Raw genomic sequence first — 22,191 nt, 5'->3', positions numbered from 1 at the left:
AAAATTCAAAAAACATTAAAACGGGGCAGCTCATATTTTTGAATGCATTGAAAAGTTTCCTAAATGAATCGTGAGAATATGACTGACAGAATGAATGAAGTGAGAATATGAATGACAATATATTAATATTATCATAAACCCGGGCCCGCCCGACATGTCCATTTCAATTTTGCCCAAATAATTACTCAACAGCGCCCTATAAAAGTCCCAACATGCCGCACTCTCTAGACAAAGAGACCGACAGAGCAACGCGAGGTCCCAGAGACAACAGAGGCCGACTCTTGCTGAGGGCTACACTGCCCAACACGCTGTGTATACCCTCCCGCAGGCCGGAGGGCAGGAGTGATGCTGCCACTGCGGGCAGATTGGCCGAGATCCCAGACGCGGAGAACAATGGAAATGAGTCTGGAGTGTTAATGCAGCTAAACTGGCCAATAAATTACACAGGAAAGGCTGGTGTAGACGCACGCACAGAAGCACAGACATGTGCGTATCAAACTACTGCATCGTACGGGGCTCTACTCCACTCCTCCGTCCAGTAGCGAATCACAGACCCCAATAACAACTATAATATTACAATATTCTGTGATATTTCATGACAGTTCTCAACGATTCGGTCAGGCTACATATGTATGAATTTCAGCAGAATTTCAGGATTTGATCATGAATCACTTCATTTAGTGTTTAGACAGGTTTAGATTTTCAACTTAGATACGTTGACGCTTGATTTCCACCTCATCAATAACGCATCACCAAAAAATATTGACATTTTTGGGTAGTGATGGTGTAGCTGGTAAGAAAGTGGACCCGTAAACTGAAGGTTGCTGGTTCGAATCCTGATCTGCCACGGTGCCACTGAGGTGCCACTGAGCATGGATGCCCACTGCTCACCAAGGGTGATGGTTAAAAGCAGAGGACACACTTCACTGGGTGCATCGTGTGCCGTGCTGCTGTGTATCACAACGACAGTCACTTCACTTTCACTTCTGTCCAGAGTGTCCAAAACAGAGCCCACTACCAGCGTCTCCGCACTACTAGCATCCAGCTGTGTCTGGAGGTGTGGCTGTGCAGCAGGGCTCTGACTCATCCTGTGCCCTAGCCGAGCCCTACGAGCGTGGGCAGAGCACAGCGTCTGTACCCCCCACCCGGCAGCAGCTACGCTAAAGATGTGCAGTGCGCCGAGCAGCCAACGCAGCCTGGAGACAGGTTGCCATGACAGTGGCTGACTCGAGGTGTGTGTGTGTGTGTGTGTGTGTGTGTATATATATATATATATATTCGAGAGATATGATTTTATTCCCTGTTCCTTGCACTTGGCCTTTGAGACTTGGCAAAGAAACACATCATAAACAGATGCCTTTGATCCGCCAGGCTTTTGGTCAGGCCGGGAGACGAGAGGCGCTAACCTTTCCTATCAGAGCGCTCATTATTTCCTGACTCCGGCAATTACCCCGACTGTCTACCAGCAGCAGGCAAACACTGCTAATTAATTCTTTAATTAAGATTAATTCCAAAATGTCATCCATGCTCCCCTGTGCAGATGTTTCCACATCCTTCAACTTAAAACTTTCACTTTTTCTTTCATTCCCGCACGCAGCAAAAACTTTGCGTCCTTTCAGCGTGGGGAGCCGGGGAATAAATCTTGTAAAAAAATGTCCATGTTGTTTGCTTGGTCTATCTGGATATGCAACGCCAGCCCCTCTTGCCAAAGTGAAATGCACAGATCTGGTGCTAGTGTACACTTCAAGACCAAATCAAACGCGGCGCGGCTGAGAAGGAAACGCAGCGCTTCCCTCGAAACCAGAAGAAGAAAGGAACGTCTTGAGGAGCAGCTTTCTATCCAGAAAATACAGAAGAATACAGTGCGAAAAAAAAATTATTTTGCAAGCTGATCTATGCAACCGAATTCAAAATTCCCACAACGTGGTTAACCAGAGCGGATGTTGCATACCAGGGTGACATCGATTTTCACATCTTCCCCAGAAATCATTATCGGTGTGGGCCGTGACTAATGAGCAGGATGAGTTTATAGGGTGAAAGTGAGGAGGGTTCCACTCTGGTCCTGTTGCCATGTTTGCTCATCAATTTCCCATCAAAAAAATAAAAAATAAAAAAAATGAAATGTTGGGGTCCCTGAGCTCGCAGCTTGGAAAAGCCTCAATAAAAAGGATTTGTTCCAGTTGTTTACTGCGGGTTAAGAGGAGCAGCCGGGGGCAGGAGGAGATGCTAAAGCCGACAGCTGCCTGGCAGCCTCTCAAACGGAGCTTAGCGTTTCTCAGTAGTAGCCCGAGTGTCACACGGCGCTGCCATCCAACTCGCCCATATCTGCATACGCGGGGCGGGCGTAAAAAAAAAGATGACAGACAAGCAAGAGAAAGTACTGACTTTATACCCACTAAAAACGTTATGCCCCTCCCCTTCGCCAGTCTCAGGCAACAAGGCTGGGGAACACTAGACCTCTGGGTCCTTTTTTATTTATAAAAGAATCCGGCCACTGGGTGGCAGACTTGCTTCATTTTTGGCTAAAACCTCTCTGGACCCAGAAGGACTCACAAATATTCTGCTGTTAGGGGAGTGCGAGGGCGTATGCACACGTACCACATAAATCTGCTGGGTTATGTTACTTAAATACCTTTTTTTCGTATATGCTTGTGAGAAGATGCATGAAGGTGCATGCTTGTGAGAAAATGCATGCGAAAGATGCATGAACTCGAAATAAATGAAGGAGTCCAATAGAGACACCCCACCATTAGGACGGACCGATTTACAGACACACATTCAAATAAATATAGAAAGAAGTGTACAGGAAAAAAAACAGGCTAGTGCATAACCTAAGCCAAGCTTAACCCCTTTCTTAAGTGCAGCTGAGTGTCAGAGTCTCTCTCTTCCTGTGAGCCGGAGCCCTTCCCCAATCTCCTCTGATGGATTTTAAGAGCTCATTGACTTTAACAGCTGATAAGAACTTGAGAGTGTGGTAATGCCATTACATGATTCTGCATTTTTATGTGGGCTGAAGATAATGAACTTCCATTTAACTCGCGACTCCCATTTACAGTCATAAGATAGAGGGGTAAACGGATTTTTTCCCTCTTTTTCTTTTAACACAGAGCCTGCGCATTTTGACGAGACAGCGCTCTTGTCTCTTAATGGATGCCGTAATTGGTCGTGGATCCGGCTGACGTCACGGTCAGATCTCTGGACTTTCCAGAAGGCTGAATGTGGGGCATGATGCAGTAAACACCACTCCAGAGCCGCCTCTGTGTTTTGTGATGTCATGACAGCTAGAGGGAGATCCCCAGTCCCATTCCTCCAAATTATACATCTGCTCATAACTCGCAATAGTCGGGATGCTTCGGGCTTGGCGAGCTTTGGCAATCTGGACTCACGCAGCCGGTCATGGGCCAGGGTGACGTAACCCACCCCCTCGCACTGCAACCCCCCCCCCCTTCCCTCGTTCTTGCCGTTATTTCTCCCTTTTCAAAGCAGCGGCAGGAAAACAAAGGGATAAAAACAATTACGGCCATCTGAGATGGCATCACCTGTCATCTGAAACCGTGGCGTCCAGTCACGGGCTTCGGCCACCTCTCCTGACACGAGACCCCGGGGGGCAGGGCCATGGAGGCGCAGTTCTCGACCCCACCTGACACCTGCCATTCCAGCGCCGCAGCGCTGACCGGGCCGACATTGATTGAATGCCACAGACGTGTGCGGCGGTAGATGCCTATCCTCGGGCGGTGCTTGCTGGCTAGATGTGACACAGGAACCCCGGGGCCTTTTTTTAGTGGCTACTGCCATGCCTGTGCCGTGAGACAGCAGATAGTGAGCCAGAATGTGTGTGTGTGAGCGTGAATCAGAACCCTGTGGTGCTTGTGGTGTTACACAAATGCACTGACCCATATTACCCCTGTTCAACATCAGCGAGCGAGTTCATTTCACATCAGCAGCCTTTTCAGAACACACACGGTTGCACACTTGACACACGCAAAACACACACCCGGGAGTTCACCCGCATTCAGCCAACCAACAGCGCGGCAGTCCGAAACGCGGTCCTCTCAAGGTCTTGCCCCCACTATGAGTCCCGGTAATTAATTGGCCGCTTAATGTGTGTTTATAGCGGACGGGTGTAGATTCTCGGCAGACTGATAAATCACAGGCCGCCACATCTGTCCATCGCCCCGCCCCCAACGCCATGCCCAACCAAGTGAAAACCTGTGAGTTCATCGCGCCGGTGACATTGTCAGCGGTCGGTGTCTGAGTGCAGTGTGACAACTGTGCTTTCAAAGCTGCCGCGCCCCGCCGTCCTCTCAGAGTGGCGCTGAAACCCAAGCTGGCAAGAGTCGGCCATTGAGTGTTACAAAAGGGTTAACAAAAGGCCTTCAGCTTCTGTCAGAGGCTTGGAGGTGTAAATCCGAGTGCGAAGTCTCAGCTGTGGTCCCCGCCGACCCAGAGACCACCCCCCACGTAACCTGGCTGCACCGTCCTCCCCATCACGCGCCTATAGGCTGTAAAAGACAGCGTTCCGATGGACGCCGGCAATTATCCGTACGGCATGCTAATGCATCACGCTGATCCCCAAAGATCCTTCCAATGTGTCGCATGAGTGGTGGTCTCACAGCGCACTGGAGGTCAGAACGTAGAGGACACCATGTCCTTTTACCCTGCAACCAAGGCAGAGGGGCATTATAAATAACACAAGGAATACACACATGCCAGAGAGTGTATCGGGTATGAGTGGGACATTGTTTAGAGGGACATGTCCCATAAACAAACATCTGTGGTGGGACACTAATGGAGCTAAACTATGCTTCTAACCCAAATAAAATGGAAGTCAGGGTTATATGCATAACGTTTCTGTACATTTGCTGTGTGTGCTTTGGAAATCCTACAACTACGGTCCATTTCAAACTGTAACATTTTTGTAATCCAAAATGGTAGATTTTCTATGCACTTTTTGTGCATTGTTCATGATATGATATCTCATGATATGAACAAAAAGCACACAATTTACAATGAATTTCATGAAGTATAATACAGTACTGTGCAAAAGTTTTAAGCACCAATGTAAGCCAGTGAAAACAAAACCACTGCGCATCTAAGCTGCAAGCGATTTTAATGTAAAAAAAAAAACAGTCAAATATTAATTAATACTGAAATGATTAATTGCAGAAATTGATTATGTTTATTAAACAATTAAATTATTTGAATAGCAAAAAACAAACAAAAAAACTGCACTCCACTACTCTGTTCTCGGAGCAGCAATTCAATATTGTTTTCCCATCTGTAGACTTTTGCTTGTAGGAGATCATTTTTTAGTTTACAGAGGTGGGAGAGACCATCTCTAGATATCAACAGTTTTATCAACAATTAAATGATGGAATTTTCACTTTCATATATTAATCCTTATTATTTGTGTTCTATTTTTTTTAGACAATTCCTCAACAATTTCAGTTACTGTTTGGAAGATGAAAAACCTTTAATTATTTTCACTACACACTAAAACGGTTGCACAGTGCTGTATATTTAATTACATTATGTATTCATTTGTATTTGAATCAACATCATTTTATTATTACATTTGAGGTTCCAAAGTCTGGCTTAGGGATGAAGACAAGGCAGCTTCTTTATTTTTCTTATTCCTCCCAGGGACATAACAAATATACCTTATAACCAAACTAATTACCCAAATAATGTGTATCCTTTTTTTCTTAAAATCTTTACCAATTGCAAAACATGCATGTCACTTCACTTCAATATGACTTCAATCTGAATCAACATTTACTCTCTGGCAGATATTTACAATGGCAGCTATTGCACAAACATGATCCTATTGACCAATGACTTCACACATTGTGCCAGATGACCCTGAACAGTCTGAGATCTATAATCCAGCAGTAAGCAAAAGTAAATGCACATCACTACTTACAAAAAAAAAAAAGAACAACCACTAATAAAATGCATGGAGAAGACTACAGTTCTCCAAAAAACTACCGAGCCAGGGAATCGGTTAATAGAAATTCATATTGAACGAAGAAATGTGGAATCCTAACCCCAAAGACCACATGATTTATTAGCGGGAGGATAAAAAATAAAGTTAGAGTACATTGTTAGCCATGCCATAAATAATTCGGTGCCTGTTTCCGCTGCGAGGCCATGACAGCAGCGGTGGCTTATCAACAGGAGGCCATTTGGATAATCACCCAGCCCTACAGGTGATGTAGTAGAGGTCAACAGCATATGCGCTGCTAAATATCGAGCCAAGTTCCCTCTGACCTGTAACGCGTAGAATAGCCCCCTCCAACTGTGACACTTGCAGCTACGCTACAGGCCTTCCTAATTCTTTCTGTAATTTCAATCGGTGGAGGCCATCTTTTGGTATCGTACATTGGACACAAAGTGAGGGGTCCCCAAATTTTACAAATCTGAATTCACATTGGCTCCAAACCAAGGCGCGCGGGCAGGAAGAGGAAGCAGCAAGTCAGATTTACCCGGGAAATTAATTAGCAAAGCGTGACTGGGGTGAGTAATGTCTGAGCAGTGACTGGACACAGAAGGGCTCGGTCTGACTTTGTCACCCTGGGTGAGAGCGGCAGACGTTGCTCTGACCTTTCCTCACATTGTCCACACGCCATGTGCATGCAGGAAATGATGTGTCGTGGGAGGGCAGGGGGAAAAAAAGACAAGCTGCAATGCAAGACAAGTGGTTGCTGGCGCTTCTTCCTCCATGGCGGGTGTTGCTCTGTGTGACCAAGGGTATGGGGCTGAGGACATGTGTCAGAATGGGTGCACACACACACACACACACACACACACAGCTGCCAAGCTGCAGGTGTCTCATTCCACGCAGGAGGCCAGCAGGCAGTTGTAAAAACCCCACCAACCCTCTCCATGACACTGACATGAGAGGACAGGCAAGCCTCACGTGAGCTTCGGTCTTCAGTCTGCAGATACTAGTTACCTTTTATCAAAGCGGCACATTGTTTTAAAAGACTACATATAATTATGATATTTTACTGCAAGCGGGGCAGAAACCTTTTTCTCTATTAATCCGAAAAGCATTTTTTATAAGCCCGTTTGTATTAAACATTGTTGCCACAATGCACTCATTACCCATGAATCCCCACATATTACTCTCCTGGGCACCAGCTTCAGTGCATTGATCGGCCCGCATGCCTGAAGACACCCTTGACACAGAGGCTTGCGGCTACACGCCAACATCCGATTCGTAGCTCAATGATCCCCATCAATTCTGAACAGACATGGATAGATGTGGCGGCTGCGGGGGCCTCGTGTTACAGGGCAAGCTTTGCGTTGTGCTAACTGCTGGGGGCGTGCCTTCCTGTCGCCTGAAAAAGACATGCTGTGTGACCTGCCGAGTGACCTATGAGTTTACACGGTACTTGCTTTGCAATTGATGACACATCACGTGACTAGTAATTTTCGAACCCGCATTGATTTCAGCTAGCTGTGAAAGAAAAGCTGCGACCGTGGCAGTGAGGCAGTTCTCAAGCCAAATTACAGTGTCACACTGCCCTCCAGTTTCAACGTTTTCCCAGCTGTCTTGTCATCCTAGGGAAACAAATGATTTTCAATTATTTTCAATTAACACAATTAGTGAGACACCAAGCTCATTCATACTGCTACATTTGCGGTGATGTCCCAGAGAGTTTTTTTCCCCCACAAATGCAATGGTTTTATTGCATATAATTACACTAACAGTGTGTAATTACTCAATCTTGTGCTTATTCATTATACAGGAGGCAGAGAGGACATGCAGTCAGTGCTGTGTTATCCTCCTTGGCGACTGCCTCCCCACTCATTCATAAGGACACTGATCGACAGGCTAAACACCTTCCTGTCCCTCTCAGGTACATTAATAGTGCAATCTATACTCGTTTAATTCTGCCTTGCTAGAGGCGTGCACTTGGCTTGCAATACCCACATGACCAAGCTTTGAAGGCCCGCTTCATAATTTGCCATGAGCAAATTAATTAAATGCAAAATCTTTCAAACTTTTTAATACTTTTTTTTTTGCATGGAGAAGGTGTTGTGCAAACTACTCTTAAAATGTGACTGAGCCTGCAAATCTCCCCTAGAGAAGATGATACATCACAAGGTTCAGTGTTCTGTTTAGTAGCATTTAGTAATACTTTACAAGGGAGTAAATGTTGTTTTATATATTTAATTCATGTAGCCAAATGTAGTATATTTTAGGCTAAATCAGTTCATCCACCACAGGATGTCCATTGCTACATATTCAGTAACATACATTACTGAATACATGAATGCCAGTCTATATAGCCCAGCGCTGGTTAAGATACACACTTTTGTTCTGTCCTCTGCACATCTCTGTAAGGTAACAGAGTCAAACCCAGTTATAAGGTTGGTGTCTGTATTTTAATCAGAATTACATTCAATCCCGTATATATTTCTTATGTCCCCTACAGTGGCTGCTAGCAAGATCTCAAATACATGATGTGATGCACAATCAGGAGGTGAATTTTATTTTGTGCAGGGCGGACTGGGATAGCTCATGTATATTCATGAGCAAACGCTACCTGACCGGCCAGCTAAATGTGGTCAGACGCACTGCAGAATCAACGTCTGCAAAAATGGCGAAGTATCCTCAGTGTCACGGTGAATCAAAAGCAGAGATCAGCAAACATGTAGCGGAATCGAGGTGAATGGCAGCAACAGCGATACCAAAAGAAAGAAAAATGGCCTGGCCATACAGCCTGTGACAAGATGAAAAACAGCAGGGGGCAGAAGGCCTCTGCCATCGTTTTATGTATGGGAATAAACGGTGACCATGTTTTTCATGCACGGTCCTCGGTTTAATGCAGTAGAAGAAATGAAATGGAAAGAAAGCAAAACATTTCTTTTCTCAACTCTTAGTCAACAAACTGTTCTTACCTAGAGCAAGACTGGAAACTAGTTCACTGTGACAGGAGTAAAATACATCAGCATCAAGGGCACTGCTGCATAATTTATTGACACACATCCGTATCCAAATCAGTGGCATTGCACAACATCCTGAAGAGCCCACTGGCAATTCCCCACTTACTGAAGAGCGCACTTCACACGCTGAAACCGAAAAACAGTGTGGTCCAAAGGCTGCGAAAAATACAACTACAAAAAGACAATGCCAGTGCTGGTGGGTTGCATGTCTGCTGGTGATTAAAGTGCATTTTAAATGCACCGCCTAAATATACACTTTACTTCCTGCAGGATACATCAAAGGCAAAATGAAATATTTACATTTGTTTAAGAGTCTGCAAACTATGAAGTATTTATGAATGCAGTTTGCGCTGCAAAGCAACATATTTAAAGTCCTGCCACCTTGCATTCTACAGGGCACATTAGGGGACACTTTTAAACACCAATGTGTGAATCCTAATGGACAAAAGCCACATGAGCTACAGGACATTTTTCGAACTGGAAGTCTGAACCCGAATTTGCATACTATGCAGGCGAGCACCCAGCCCTAACCAGAGCGCTGCTTATTTTTAAGCTGATATCTATTAATCCACAGCAGCCCACCGGCTTGCCCAGCGGTAAACACATGTCTGAACTCAACCCACACACTAGCTGGTGCCAGCCAGTGCAGCAGTGCATGCTGGGAAGCCTTGGCAGAAGATGAAAAAATATTGTGCTCCTGTATATTATGCCTTTGAGCAAGGTTGATGTGCTGTCCAAATTTGTATTTTTCCTGATTCTAAAATGGCATAATGCTTACCTTTTATTTATTGACCAATACTGGTCCAGATTTCTTACAGATAGAGATTAGATTTTGCGGCTGCTGTTGCAGCAAAATTGTATTATTTTGCACGGGCTAATTACAGTGTTGGGCTCACGGAAGTGCCAACTGGCTCTCCGCACAAAGATCCAAATCCCCGCCCTGCTGCCATTACATGTGCGCTCAACTCCTCCTGGTCCTGTGTAGGACACAGAGAACCTCCCAATGACAACGCGGAGCTTAGCACATCATTAGTAGCGACGATAAATATTTCAGAGGGCCGCCATCGGCAAGGGGAGAGATCCTTTTTACCGGTGCTCCTTGCCATCCAGCTTGATCTTCTTCAGCATGTCTCCCAAAGTCCTACACTTCTCTTTCCGTCCTATGTCAAAGGCATCCATAATGGATGGCAGCAAGCAATTCACATTACTATTAATGTCCTCTCGTCAAAGCCCTGCAAAAATAATTTCAATCAGTCTTTCCACCTTCGCACACTCATTAACATAGGTTAAGTGTCTGTGGCACGTTTCACGAGAATGTTTTAATAGGCCGGCATCGTGAGGGATGTTGCTGTAGTGGCAAGTTAGCGACATTAATTAACCATCCACCAAATGGTGTAAAGTGTGGGCGAAAGGCTGACCTTTTGCAGAGATACAGCGGTCCAATTCACACTCATGGTAATTTCACTGGAAGTCTTTTACCGTGGGCTTTATGTCATGACTGCCCTGCTAAAAAAATGCTAGTAGCAGGTTTTACTTGGGTTTGTAGAGTAGCATGACCAGCACAAAAGCACATCTTAAGCAAGTCAAACTTGTTGGCCAAAGCTGGTGTAAGCTGACGTGATCACCATGACCAGCAGCAAAATACAACCAACGGAACCTCCTGGTCAAAGCTCTTCATTACTGACATGACCAATTACAAAAAAAACTTTCAAGCACCTCATGGCTCAAATTATCATGTATCTTACAGTGAAAGGTCCATAATTCATAAGTGATGAAGGCCTGATGACGGCTAGTTTGGTGTGTTCAAGTTCACTACCATCTAACTAATCTTTTTCAGTAGAAATAATAAATCCATCAGCCTTTGCATTGAGGCTGGTTGGGACAAGAACAGTTTAATGACAGTACATGATGATCTTGGTTTGCAGGGTTACGCTGGTGAAATACAGTTTAGCAGCGTTAGCTGGTTTGGCTACAAAACAAACAGCAGTTTAACTGGCTGAAGGGGGTTTATGAGCGAGGAAAGGTGTTTGTGTTGGTGGGTACACATTTGGGTAGTGCTGTAATCTGTCGTATGAATAGCTTTGTCTCAGCCACCCGACAGGGACGGCAGCCCAGGTCAGAAGCAACGTGGAGTAATGCTGAGTGAGAGCTGCTAATTGGGTGAGAGACTCCTGGCTTGACTGGTTGGTAAAAGAGACAGTGATAATGATACATGTCCCGAGTTCCGAAATAGGCCCTGCAACGGCATACAGATGAGGTGGTCAACAACCTCCCGGGGCCACATGTGACCGCCAGCTCCTAAAATAACCAGAACATTAGCACATTCCCATCTAGCTATCAAAGACTTGGGAAAAAACAGCAACGAAGTTGTATAATTCCCACTCATTTAAATCCACAGCCCTGTCTAACGCACCCTGAATTCATTCATGAAAGTAATAAATGCTTTTATACTCCCAAGCGGGTGATGTGAATTTAATGAACACTTTGTGCCAACCAAAAAACCATTAGAACATAACTATTCGATTCTAAACATGTTTTTTTTATAGCCCAAACCAATTAAGGACATATAATTTGACTTAAGCTTGACATTATGTTTCAAATTGTCAGGAGGAAGGTCAAATGAGCTTTCTGGCCTTTGCCATCTAGTCATACTTCTCTTTTCTATACATATTTGAAATGTTTTAGAAGTAGAACCAGAGTAACTTCCTAACTGTGAAGAATTGTTGCCTGGTGCCTTTTTAGGCCTCAGACCTACATTGACAGCCAAGAATGACACAATGCTACAGAGTCCAGTTATCTACAGATTCTGGATCAATGTTGGATCTGCAACTGGAACTCAAAACAACAGCAACTGCCAATCACTGGCACTTAGCACAATCTCTGTCCATTACCAGTAATTCACTTGCAATTGACAGCTGTTAACTACTGTTCTTCACACTTAAACTTAAATCGTTATTACGCTGAATCTTCCTTTAACAATATTGTTGAGAAAATGGTGTTAAAGCCCAGTTTGTGTCGGATTCCTTCAATCTATGAATTTTCTGTGAATAACACGTAACACTCTGTATTCCCCTCATCCCCCACTGGATCCTGGATATATATACAGCAAACACAGGGTAAGACTAAGCCTATATTGTATTGTGTGGGATAATATGAGCCTTGCAAGAGGCATTTCCTTAAATTCTGGTGATTTGGTTCGAGATGTTAGTACAACAAACACGCAGAGTACAAGGCAGGTCAATCTCAGGAGGAACATACAGAGACACCAAAGCAACTGCATGTCATCATGTCATGAAAAATATAATCCAGAATGATCAGAATAACCATGACATATTAAGATAGGTGTGAAGAATGTAATAAATTGACAATGCAACCAGGAAAACATCCACAGAAACCCAATCCCACCGTCCTTCCTTCCGTTTTCCGAACTTAAATCAGCCTTGAGACAACCTCCTGCTGCCGTTCGCCACGTGTGCTGTCAGTCACGGTTTCTCAGCGTGACCCCAGCCCTTCAGCTCATGCAACTCGTTTTCTATTAGGAAAGCCACCCTCCCTGGCCCACCCATAGCCTACACTCGCTGTCTCACCTGTCCCTCGCGCACACCCCTCCACACAGACGAAAGCCCCCATTTACTCACCCTTTTGCCCTCTTTACCCGCCGGCCCCGGCATCCCAGTCTCCCCCTGAAAAAGGAAGGCACAAAGTTTCAGACTGGATGTGCAAATGGCCGACTTTCCATCCTGCTGGTTGCAATGTGCAGTGAGACAGATGTTTGTACCACATGTTCTCAGCAGACCAGTGGCTGACTAGTGGGCTTAATTGCTGCATGAAACGAGGCTGGAAATCGGCTGGATTTTATCAAAGCACTCTTTAAACGCTTACCTTCTCTCCTGCAATCCCTGCTGGGCCCTGTCAAAGGCAGTCAGAGGTGAATGTTAATGTGCTTAATGGAAGTGCTTATGTGGCATTAAAAAAACAATGGTGTAATTAAGGAGCTTTATAAACTGATTTATGCACCAGTTAACTTGGTAAGGTGCACCGTGCACAGGAAAAACTGTGTTTACCTGATCGCCCTTCGGACAAACCTAGAAAGAAGGAAAAATTTAAATAATCAGATCAGCCAGTGTTATGACACTACAACGCTGTCACAAGTTGAATGCAATGTTGAGTTTGTTGATAATCTTCTTTAATAATTGACGACCTTCAAGGCATGAACAGCATTGATGAGCAAGTCACGGAAAATAGGCTGAACACTCCATTTACATCTACACCTCATTTATTTGTGGAATGTGAAATGCAAAATAATGCAAATGAAAAAACCATGTAGTTAATGGTTCTCATTTATCACAAAACATGTTGGAAGGCCAGGGGAACCACATTTAACAACCTCATCAAGACAGAATAAACTACAAAAAAACGTAATATTGCCTAAAACAAGCCTGATATTAAAACTGACAAAAATAAATCTCATATAAGAATAAATAAAACACAAAATTGATCACTTTCCATAACTGTGTATTCCTAACGGGGGCCCATCCCAGGACACTGGGGACATTTCGGGACTCACCCAGAGCCAGGCGCCAGCCCAACGCAGCTAAAACTAACTGGAATCTCCAAAAATTCCAAATGAACACGCTGGCTGTCAGGTTGGAGGACATCTGATTGAGACGTGCCCATTGTCGACATGTTGCAATGCCTTGTGGCCTTCTAAACAAGCCAGGGGTCGGGCCCTTTGGCCTGGTCAGCAGACAGAGCCGTCTCTGCCTCTCGGACACAGGATGGACACTGCCCACTCAGATGATCTCTCCATTGACTTTTTCCTTTCAGCTGTCAGCCTCACAAACACTGACACCTTCTTGGAAGGCAGCTGCAAAAATAGTCATTCGCAACCTGTGTGTGGAATGTGAAAGTCACAAGACCAAAGCGAGAAATGTTATTTAAAAAAAAAGAAAAAGAAAAATCCAACAGGGGGTCGGACAAACCTTTGGTATATGCGGACCGGCCATAAACAAGGCTGTCAGTTATGACGTGAGAACCTATTTAAAAATATGGACGAATATCCAGAGTCCGTATGACTACATGATTTACGAGCAAATGTAAGTACACATTTCCTTCACTTACAACGGAAATCACACCAACCGGCTCGAACCTGAAAGGTAACATATCGCTAGCGCTTTATAATGAGAAATTCCGCTGACGCTGTCCTCATCCCCTAAACTCACGGCGTTGCCTCGTGAATGTAAAATTAGCCAGAGTAAATAGTCGCTCGGCAGCGACGCGGCTCCTGTGGGTTTAGTAAGTATTTGGGTGACATAAAAGGGGCAGGCCGGAGAAGGCCTAATACAGTAGGAGCTGGTGTGCACTACTTTAATACTGATTAAAAACGTCAGCCCTACCCTCTCATGATGCGCAGGTAATTAGCCAACCACCCGCAGCACGCTTTTAATCTGCTCTGCCTGCTGTCTCCCTCGATACCACCAACCCCAGAGAACGTGTGTGTGTGTGTGTGTGTGTGTGTGTGTGAGCACATTGTACAGGTTTCAAGGCCATTCATAGTTTCCCCGGAGCATTCATTTTCCTTTTTTTTTAGGGGAACTTGCCAAAAACGCAGCATCCTCAATTATCAGAGTAGTGAGTGTAATATTTGCAGCCATTCCCTCCAGGATTTGGGTAAACGCTGCAGGCCCTGTGGGACGCCGGGATGGCGAGTAGTGTAAAGTGGGCCTTCCAATTGCTTCTCGTCTCGCAAACCTTCCTGTGTCTGTTACATGTCCTATTTCTCCCAAACTGTCAACACATTACAGCTATTTTAGACCAAGCCGGCAAAACAGTTGTTGCCTTTAAACTGCAGTTTGTCCACATGCAGATGATATCGAGGAAGTCAATTTGAAGCACTCATTCCTCTAATGGACACATTCTTTAAAAAAGAACTTGGTTAAACTTAGATTTTAAGAACATCAAAGTTTGTCTTTGGGTGTCATAAAAAATGTACAACTGACAAAAAGCGCAGGGTGGTTGCTTAGTTTCTCCACTCAAATGTAGAAATATAGAAAGAAGTCTTTTATTTCTATGAATCTCGAGAACATATTTGAAGGGACATTTCAGACATTGACCATGTGCTATGTCCATTGTTCTCTCCTGGCTCTCGCATCTTTTTTCTGTCCCTCCCTTCCCTGTCTTTCTTGTTGCTCCTTTCATCTCAACTTGTCACAATGGCTGGACATGGCGAGGAAGGAGGACGCATACACACGACGTCCCGAAACAGGGGTTTAATACATGGATGACAGGGGAAACATCCCCAAACAATGACCCAACGGCGAACAGACACAAACAGGGCAGCTTTATACATTTACACACAGGTGATAACATCCAGGAAACATAATAACACAGGACTAACATGACACTCCGGTCCGAACTCCGGACCCGGAGTAACCCCTGCCAGACCGGATCATGGCACATCTTGTCTAACACCATAAGAGACTCTCTCAGTCCTGCTCTTCGAATAAAGGAAATCATGGATGTGATTAACTCGTCTCTCAACTTTTCGAAGACAAATCCAGGTGCGGGGGAACCTGAGAGTCCTTCTGGAACATTCCGTGTAGGACATCAAGGATATCTACCTATTCGGAACCAAGATAACAGGTATCAAAGATTGAAGAAACGGTAACAGGCGCTCAAAACCCCACTGTTCTGGCCGAGATGATTGAAGGAGTGGGCAGAGCTGTTGCCGCTCAGACTGTGACGATCGTGCACAGATTGGATAACATCACAGTGAATATAGATCGCAAATTGGAAGTCATCTTGGAGAAAATCACAGCTGCTGACCGAGGACCAGCACGGACACTGAGCTGAAAATTTACAGCTTTCCCACCAGGATAAACCAAACAACCCATCCTATCAGCTTTTGACCTCCACTAATCAGCACTGGCCTCGACTGATACAAATCACCCCCCGAAGAACAGGGCAGCGTGACTCTCTCGCCCAACCAACGCCTTCATCAGCTTCATACCCATCAGATGGGTCTTTTTTCAGTTTCTACAGCTGGGGGCTGTTTTTTAATTCTCCTCCTCTCTCCCCATGTGATTCCAATTTCTCTGTTTTTCCCATATCCCATATCCCCCTATGTAATGTTCGCTGGTACTTGTCTAGTGACATGGTGTATTGCAAAAGCAATAAAGGGTTAACATTATTATAGCACAATGAAAATTGGGCCCTTGCAGCCAATGTTGAAGTGAAGTGAAAGTGAAGTGACTGTCATTGTGATGACAGCACAGCACACGGTGACACAATGAAATGTGTCCTCCGCTTTTAACCATCACCCTTGGTGAGAAGTGGGCAGCCATGACAGGCGCCCGGGGAGCAGTGTGTGGGGACAGTACTTTGTTCAGTGGCCCTCAGTGGCACCTTGGTGGCTCGGGATTCAAAGCGGTAACCTTCTGATTACGGGTCCGCTTCCTTAACCGCTAGGCCACCGCTGCCCCACAAATGTTATTTGTAAGACTCCATGCCCATCCAAAAAAAAAAACAATTCACTCACTCACTTTCTGTAAAGGCATAAACCTTATTCCAGATCCTATCCCAGGACACCTGGGTGCAGGACAGGGACATGCCCAGGGTGAAGCCCACACTCACACAACCATACATATAACCAAATTCAGGGCCACCAATCCACCTAGTTTTCTTGACTTTAAAGCCAGGAAACTGGAGAACCCGGAGGAAACCCACACCAACATGGGATAAACATGCGAACCACACAAAACCAGAGCCGGAATTCGAACTCACAACATTGGAGGCCAAAAAAATTGTTCAATTATGGGATGAAGCTGATCAAAGTGATTTTGATTTAAAGTGGGGACATCATTTGTTTTGGTTTGTCCATTTCACACCCCCTCTACATGCCTGTGGCCAATCCAAGCATTGCAATTACGATAACGCAAAGCAGAGTGTGCATTATCCTGCTTCTCCAACCGCTGTGGTGAGTAACACAAAATAACCGCTCATATATCAAAGCGGAGCTTCAGTTTATCTGCAGTGTTATCTGAAAGGGCCAGTAAAATGGATGTCCTGAGGGTGTACTCAGAGCCTGGGACGTGTGGACTGTGCAGTATCCTCAAATGACTCCTCTACAACCGGTGACTGCCTGCCCATGAAATAGAATGGCAGCTACAGTCGCTCCCAATTTGTGAAATATCCCTCTGGGCCAAGAACCCAGGCCCCGTAATACAAATGGCCAGCAGTTCCCCACAAAATTAGGAAAACATGACAAATGATTTGCTGATCACTATGCTGATATTCGCAAAACATGACACGGTCTGTGTAAGGTTGTTTTCTATGGGAAGGTATGTTTTCACACATAAAAACACACTTAGGGTTATCGTTCTGTTTATTAATATGTGATCAACTGTCTGAACCTTGGAAACTAATGGAGCAACGTCCAACATAATTACAATCTGACTGGATGCCATCACACCGCAGTAACCGGTTATTTCTGACTGGAAGTTTAATCCCCTGGACGGCCGAATGAATCATTGCAAAACTCAACATAAGAAAACGCTCGATTATTTCAAGAAGATTTTTATTCGCATCTCCAGTATACATTGCAAACGACTATTCAAGTCCAGTCAAACTTAAATGTCCCTAGTGTGCAATTAGTGCACAGTACAAAGAAAACAGACAAACAGCCCCCACTTTTACACCATTACACTTCTAATGTATTGTGGAAGTCAGAAAAAGTCGATTCTAGCACTAACAAAGAGGTGTCATTAGAAGCGCTGCTCTCATAAACGGCGTCCATTAAGCTACAGTGTGGCGAACAATGTGGCTATCTATACGTTGAGCCTTTCTGCAGGGTTTTCTCAACCATTTCCAGTTTCTTTTCATAATAGCAAACAGTATAGTAGAGCAAGTGGTAATGGATAACATTTAAACGTAATGCAAACATTAATACTTTAACCAATTTTAATATACATATGTTTCATCAATATACTTATTGCTGCATCTAACAAAACACATCATTGTGGCTGTCAAATCAACCTATACAGCCAATGTAAAGCAAAAGGTCTCACTCAATCTTCTCTAATACACTGCACTACCATGTCACCTTGTTCTCTGCATTGTTTATCCATGCCATTTATAATATACTACCAGCAAATTTTAATGAACAAGTACACCAAAACATTAATAATACTCTTTCTTAGCAGTTTATTGCATTACAAAACAGTAAAGCAATGTTCAGCGTTCTTCTGGACACCTTTATGTCTTAGGTGAAGGCAAAACAAGTTCAAATTCCTGCCCTCGGTTACCAGTAAAAGCCAGATGTTTGACAACTTTGCACCAGTCATCCATGAGTTGCAATGGATGAAAAAAGATTTATGGCTATGTGTCCATTACTGCACCCAATAACAGTATTATTACTTGTAAGTGATACGTACCGCTACACCAGCTGGACCAAGCAGGCCGGGATCTCTCTACAAGACAAAAGAAAGAAAGAAATAAAGATATGAATGATCTATTCCACAGCTGGAAAATACTGCTACAAAAAACATAACAGGAATATTTAGAGAAGATTAAGATTAATTGATATAATGTAATCAGCCATGTATTTTTCTTATTGATTACTGCAGCATACAACATGGATCCATCTCATTTTGAGGGTGCAAAGGATAATAAAAAGGAAAACCGTCCTACAATATATTTTAAACAAATATATTACATAATATATGTACATAAATTGTCTGTTTGTCTCCTGTTTTTATACCAGTGACCCAAAGCAAACTGAATCAGCGATTTTTGAAATGCATTTAAAATACACAATTTTGTGCATTGCAACATGAAGTCCAGCGTGGGCAGAATTCATGTTGAAAGCTGTTCCATGACATATGGATAAAAAGCTGGAGGCCCATGCCTAGTGGAATAAAGGTCACCAAAGCAAAAATCCCTTCAAATCACCGTGCCATTTTGATATTTGCCCACATCACGCTGTAGTTCACCACAGGTAAGCCCCCGATGTCTGGGTCACAAAGTAAGGCATCTGTCCTGCTTTACTTAGCTGTCAAGCGGGACTCTGGCATCTGAACAGTTTAAAGCCAACGGGCCTTAAGAATAATCCCCACGGTTAAACATGTATGTGAAAAGCTTTGTAATGATAACAAAAGGAAAGGTACGGCTGGAGAGCTTTGGAAAATGTCACATGACAGGCCCTGAGTGGAGCGCTGCACCTCTGCCAGAATAAACATTAACTCACAGACACTTACTTCGGCTCGCTCTCGATTCCTTCACTCACAGGCAAACCTCGAACAGCCACATCCTGAATCCCTCCATTCAAAAATTCTGCCTTTAAGAAAAGGGATCATTTTGTAGCATTCAAAACCCTGATCGGCTTTCTAATTTAAATGAACACACACGAGTAGGACTATCCAAACCCATAGGGCTGCAGCATCTTATGGCTCAGCCTGCTTGATTATAGATGTTCCTCAGCTTTGTTTCTTTTTATTTCGATCAATTAATCACAAACCAATTTGTCACACACATCGCTAAAGCCAGAAAAAAACGGCACACATGTTCAGATCTAATATGGACGTGTCACACTGAAAAGATCCATTGTGACGCGGTATGCGGTGACTCATTACTTTATGCGTCGAGAGCAAGGCAGGTTCAATGCAAACACACGTTGCCCTGCACTAAACTCTACACTCCTGCTGGGGAGATGGGATAAAATAGACAGTAATTCGCTGCACTATTCAAAGAGGGGAAAAAACACAGAGCTCATTATAACTTCAAGGCAAGGAGACAGTGGACACACAATTACACCAAATCACAGAGCGCCTCCGAAAGACAACACGAAAAGCCCGATGTGGAAAGTCAAAATATACGAGAAAACAGGCAATACCAGAGCTAATTAGAGGAACACATTTAGTCTTTTACACAGAAAATAATCCCACTGTGCTCGGGAGAGCAGGAGGTAGGAAAAGACTCAAAAGACACATATTCCTTTCAATTGTAGGCTGAATTAATCTAATTTGAATTTGAATATTGTGAGGGGGCTATGTAAAACCAGCCCCAAAATGAACATCCATGGCTACATTTGAAGTCACTCCAGAATTTGCCATACACACACACACACACACACACACACCAGTCCCTGGTTTCACAGCTCAAAACCCGCTTGCTCGCCCAGAGGCCTAATGCTCTGGCCTCCACACAACTTCTGACAGTCGGAACACTAGTTGTATTCATTAGTTGGATTTGCTTTCTTCTCTAGCAGCAGGTTAAAAGGGTTTTGAAAAGTTGGAAACACGGTGGCCAGTCATGTCCCACCTGACCTTTCAGGACAATGACACACTGCCAGCCATAATACTGAATGTTATAACACGAAATATGTCAGACCTTACAGTGCTGCTAGGCTCAAACACTGTGATGCCTAGGCTGGGAAAAGGGGTGAACTAGATCAGTCTTGCTTTATTGTCTTTTTCAAATCATTTTTTTTTTTTAATCAGTTTAATGTTGTTTTAATGGACAAAATGGGAATAGGGAGGACTATTTTTTCCAAAGTCAGGATTCAATTACTGTAGAAATATCAAATACAAAAATGTTTAAAATGCAAAGAAAAATGTTTAACAGATGTATTATATTTTATTCTCTGTTGTTAGTGTCCTGGTACATGTTCAGACAGTTAAAATAAATGCCTTTATGCTGAAAAACTGTAAAGCCCTTAATCTTATGACAACATCAAAAGACTGACTAGGAATCAATAAGGGAATCAATAAATAATCTACATTGGATTAAATGAATTTTTTATTGAATTCCTTCCCTAGTCGCTGTAAGCAGTATTAATATGTTGAATCATAATATGTGTTCAATTATCTATGTTTCTACACATCATGCCTTCAACACTTGGGCAAAAAATAAACTGCAGACTGGCCTATATATAATTTGACAGTTTGTCTGATTGACAGTTATGTCCCCATCAGCACTGGTACTATGCTAATGACCTGTACAGATATATGCACAAAGAATGTTACTGCAACAAAAACACACACGCCTTTACTACGTACGCAGCAGATTTCTGGCTTAAAGTTCACCCAAACTATCTTCAGATGAGAGTCACAGCCAACAAATGCCGCTCTACATATTTTCAAAGTGTCAGCAGAAGAGTGTGTGCTCGGAGCATTTATACTGCTGTGCCCCTGTGGGGTCTGAACATAATATATCTTCACTTTATCAAAGCGATGAACAGTTTACAGCGTTTGGCCAGATAACGGAATTAAATTACACATTTCACAAATGGACACATGTGATCCTTCATGCAGTCCAAGCATGAATAAGCTAGATCTGTTTGAGGCCTCTGGGTCTATCTCTACGACACACACAATGTAGCTAAAACAGCTATAACAATGTTGTTGCATGCAAATCAGGATCGTTCGTAACACATAGAAGCAAAAGAACACATACTGGCAATATGCATGTTATCTGTTCATCAGGAATGTTAGTATTATTTAAGAATTCTCAGTTTTCTACACATCCTCCAATCAATGCAGATAAGCAATTATACAACTTCACCCAGAGTATTACTATTTGGGTCATGCCCAAAGTCTGAACAATACACACTTACACAATAAATCTAGAGCCTAGCAAATAAGGGAGGTAGAAGGCCTATACTACTATTTTACAGGGCAGGGGTGGCCTAGCAGGTAATTGAACTCGTAACTGAGAGGTAGTGGGTTCAAATCCTAAACCGCCCCCTTGAGCAAGGTACCGTCCCCACACACTGCTCCCCATGTGCCTGGCATCATTGCCCACTGTTCATTAAGGGTCTTGCAGGGTTAAATACAAACACTGCACTATCACAATGACAAATGTCAATGACACTTTCATTTCAGGTACAAGTGCAGTGCTTCATCAGCACTTCATTCAAGACACCAAGGCCACACTAGAACGCAAATCTAAAATGGATCTGGTTTACTCACAAACGGTGTGTAAACTAACCAGACAACTATGACAGTTTTGGCACTTGAGACCATCTAAGTTTGGGTGTTTTTTTTTATGTGTTATAAATATGATCAAATTGTGCATCCTATTTACTTCAAGTGTGATACATAACAAATTGTGTGATACATAACGAACCCTATTGCAGATGACACTACAGTAGCATCGCTCATCTCCAACAATGAGTCTACTTACAGAGAGGAGATAAAACATCTGGTGCCAGAGCAGCAACCTGACTCTCAATGCCACCAA

At 43.7% G+C, this 22,191-nt stretch overlaps 1 protein-coding gene across 5 annotated transcripts in view; it reads right to left on the bottom strand.

Moving 5' to 3' along the window:
• Positions 1–22,191, bottom strand: part of LOC114795692 (collagen alpha-1(XIX) chain) — a 118,987-nt gene that overhangs the window by 64,361 nt on the left and 32,435 nt on the right. For all 5 annotated transcript variants that reach the window (XM_028989256.1, XM_028989260.1, XM_028989257.1 and 2 more), the window contains 4 exons: positions 18,387–18,422; positions 13,020–13,040; positions 12,838–12,864; positions 12,594–12,638 (listed from right to left, as the gene is read on the bottom strand). In XM_028989256.1, the coding sequence (XP_028845089.1) occupies positions 12,594–12,638; positions 12,838–12,864; positions 13,020–13,040; positions 18,387–18,422 (129 nt within the window). The remainder of the gene's footprint in view (positions 1–12,593; positions 12,639–12,837; positions 12,865–13,019; positions 13,041–18,386; positions 18,423–22,191) is intronic.

The sequence above is a fragment of the Denticeps clupeoides genome, chromosome 8 (assembly GCF_900700375.1).
Source record: "Denticeps clupeoides chromosome 8, fDenClu1.1, whole genome shotgun sequence".
Lineage (NCBI taxonomy): Eukaryota > Metazoa > Chordata > Actinopteri > Clupeiformes > Denticipitidae > Denticeps > Denticeps clupeoides.
This window is presented reverse-complemented; position numbering and strand designations above follow the sequence as displayed.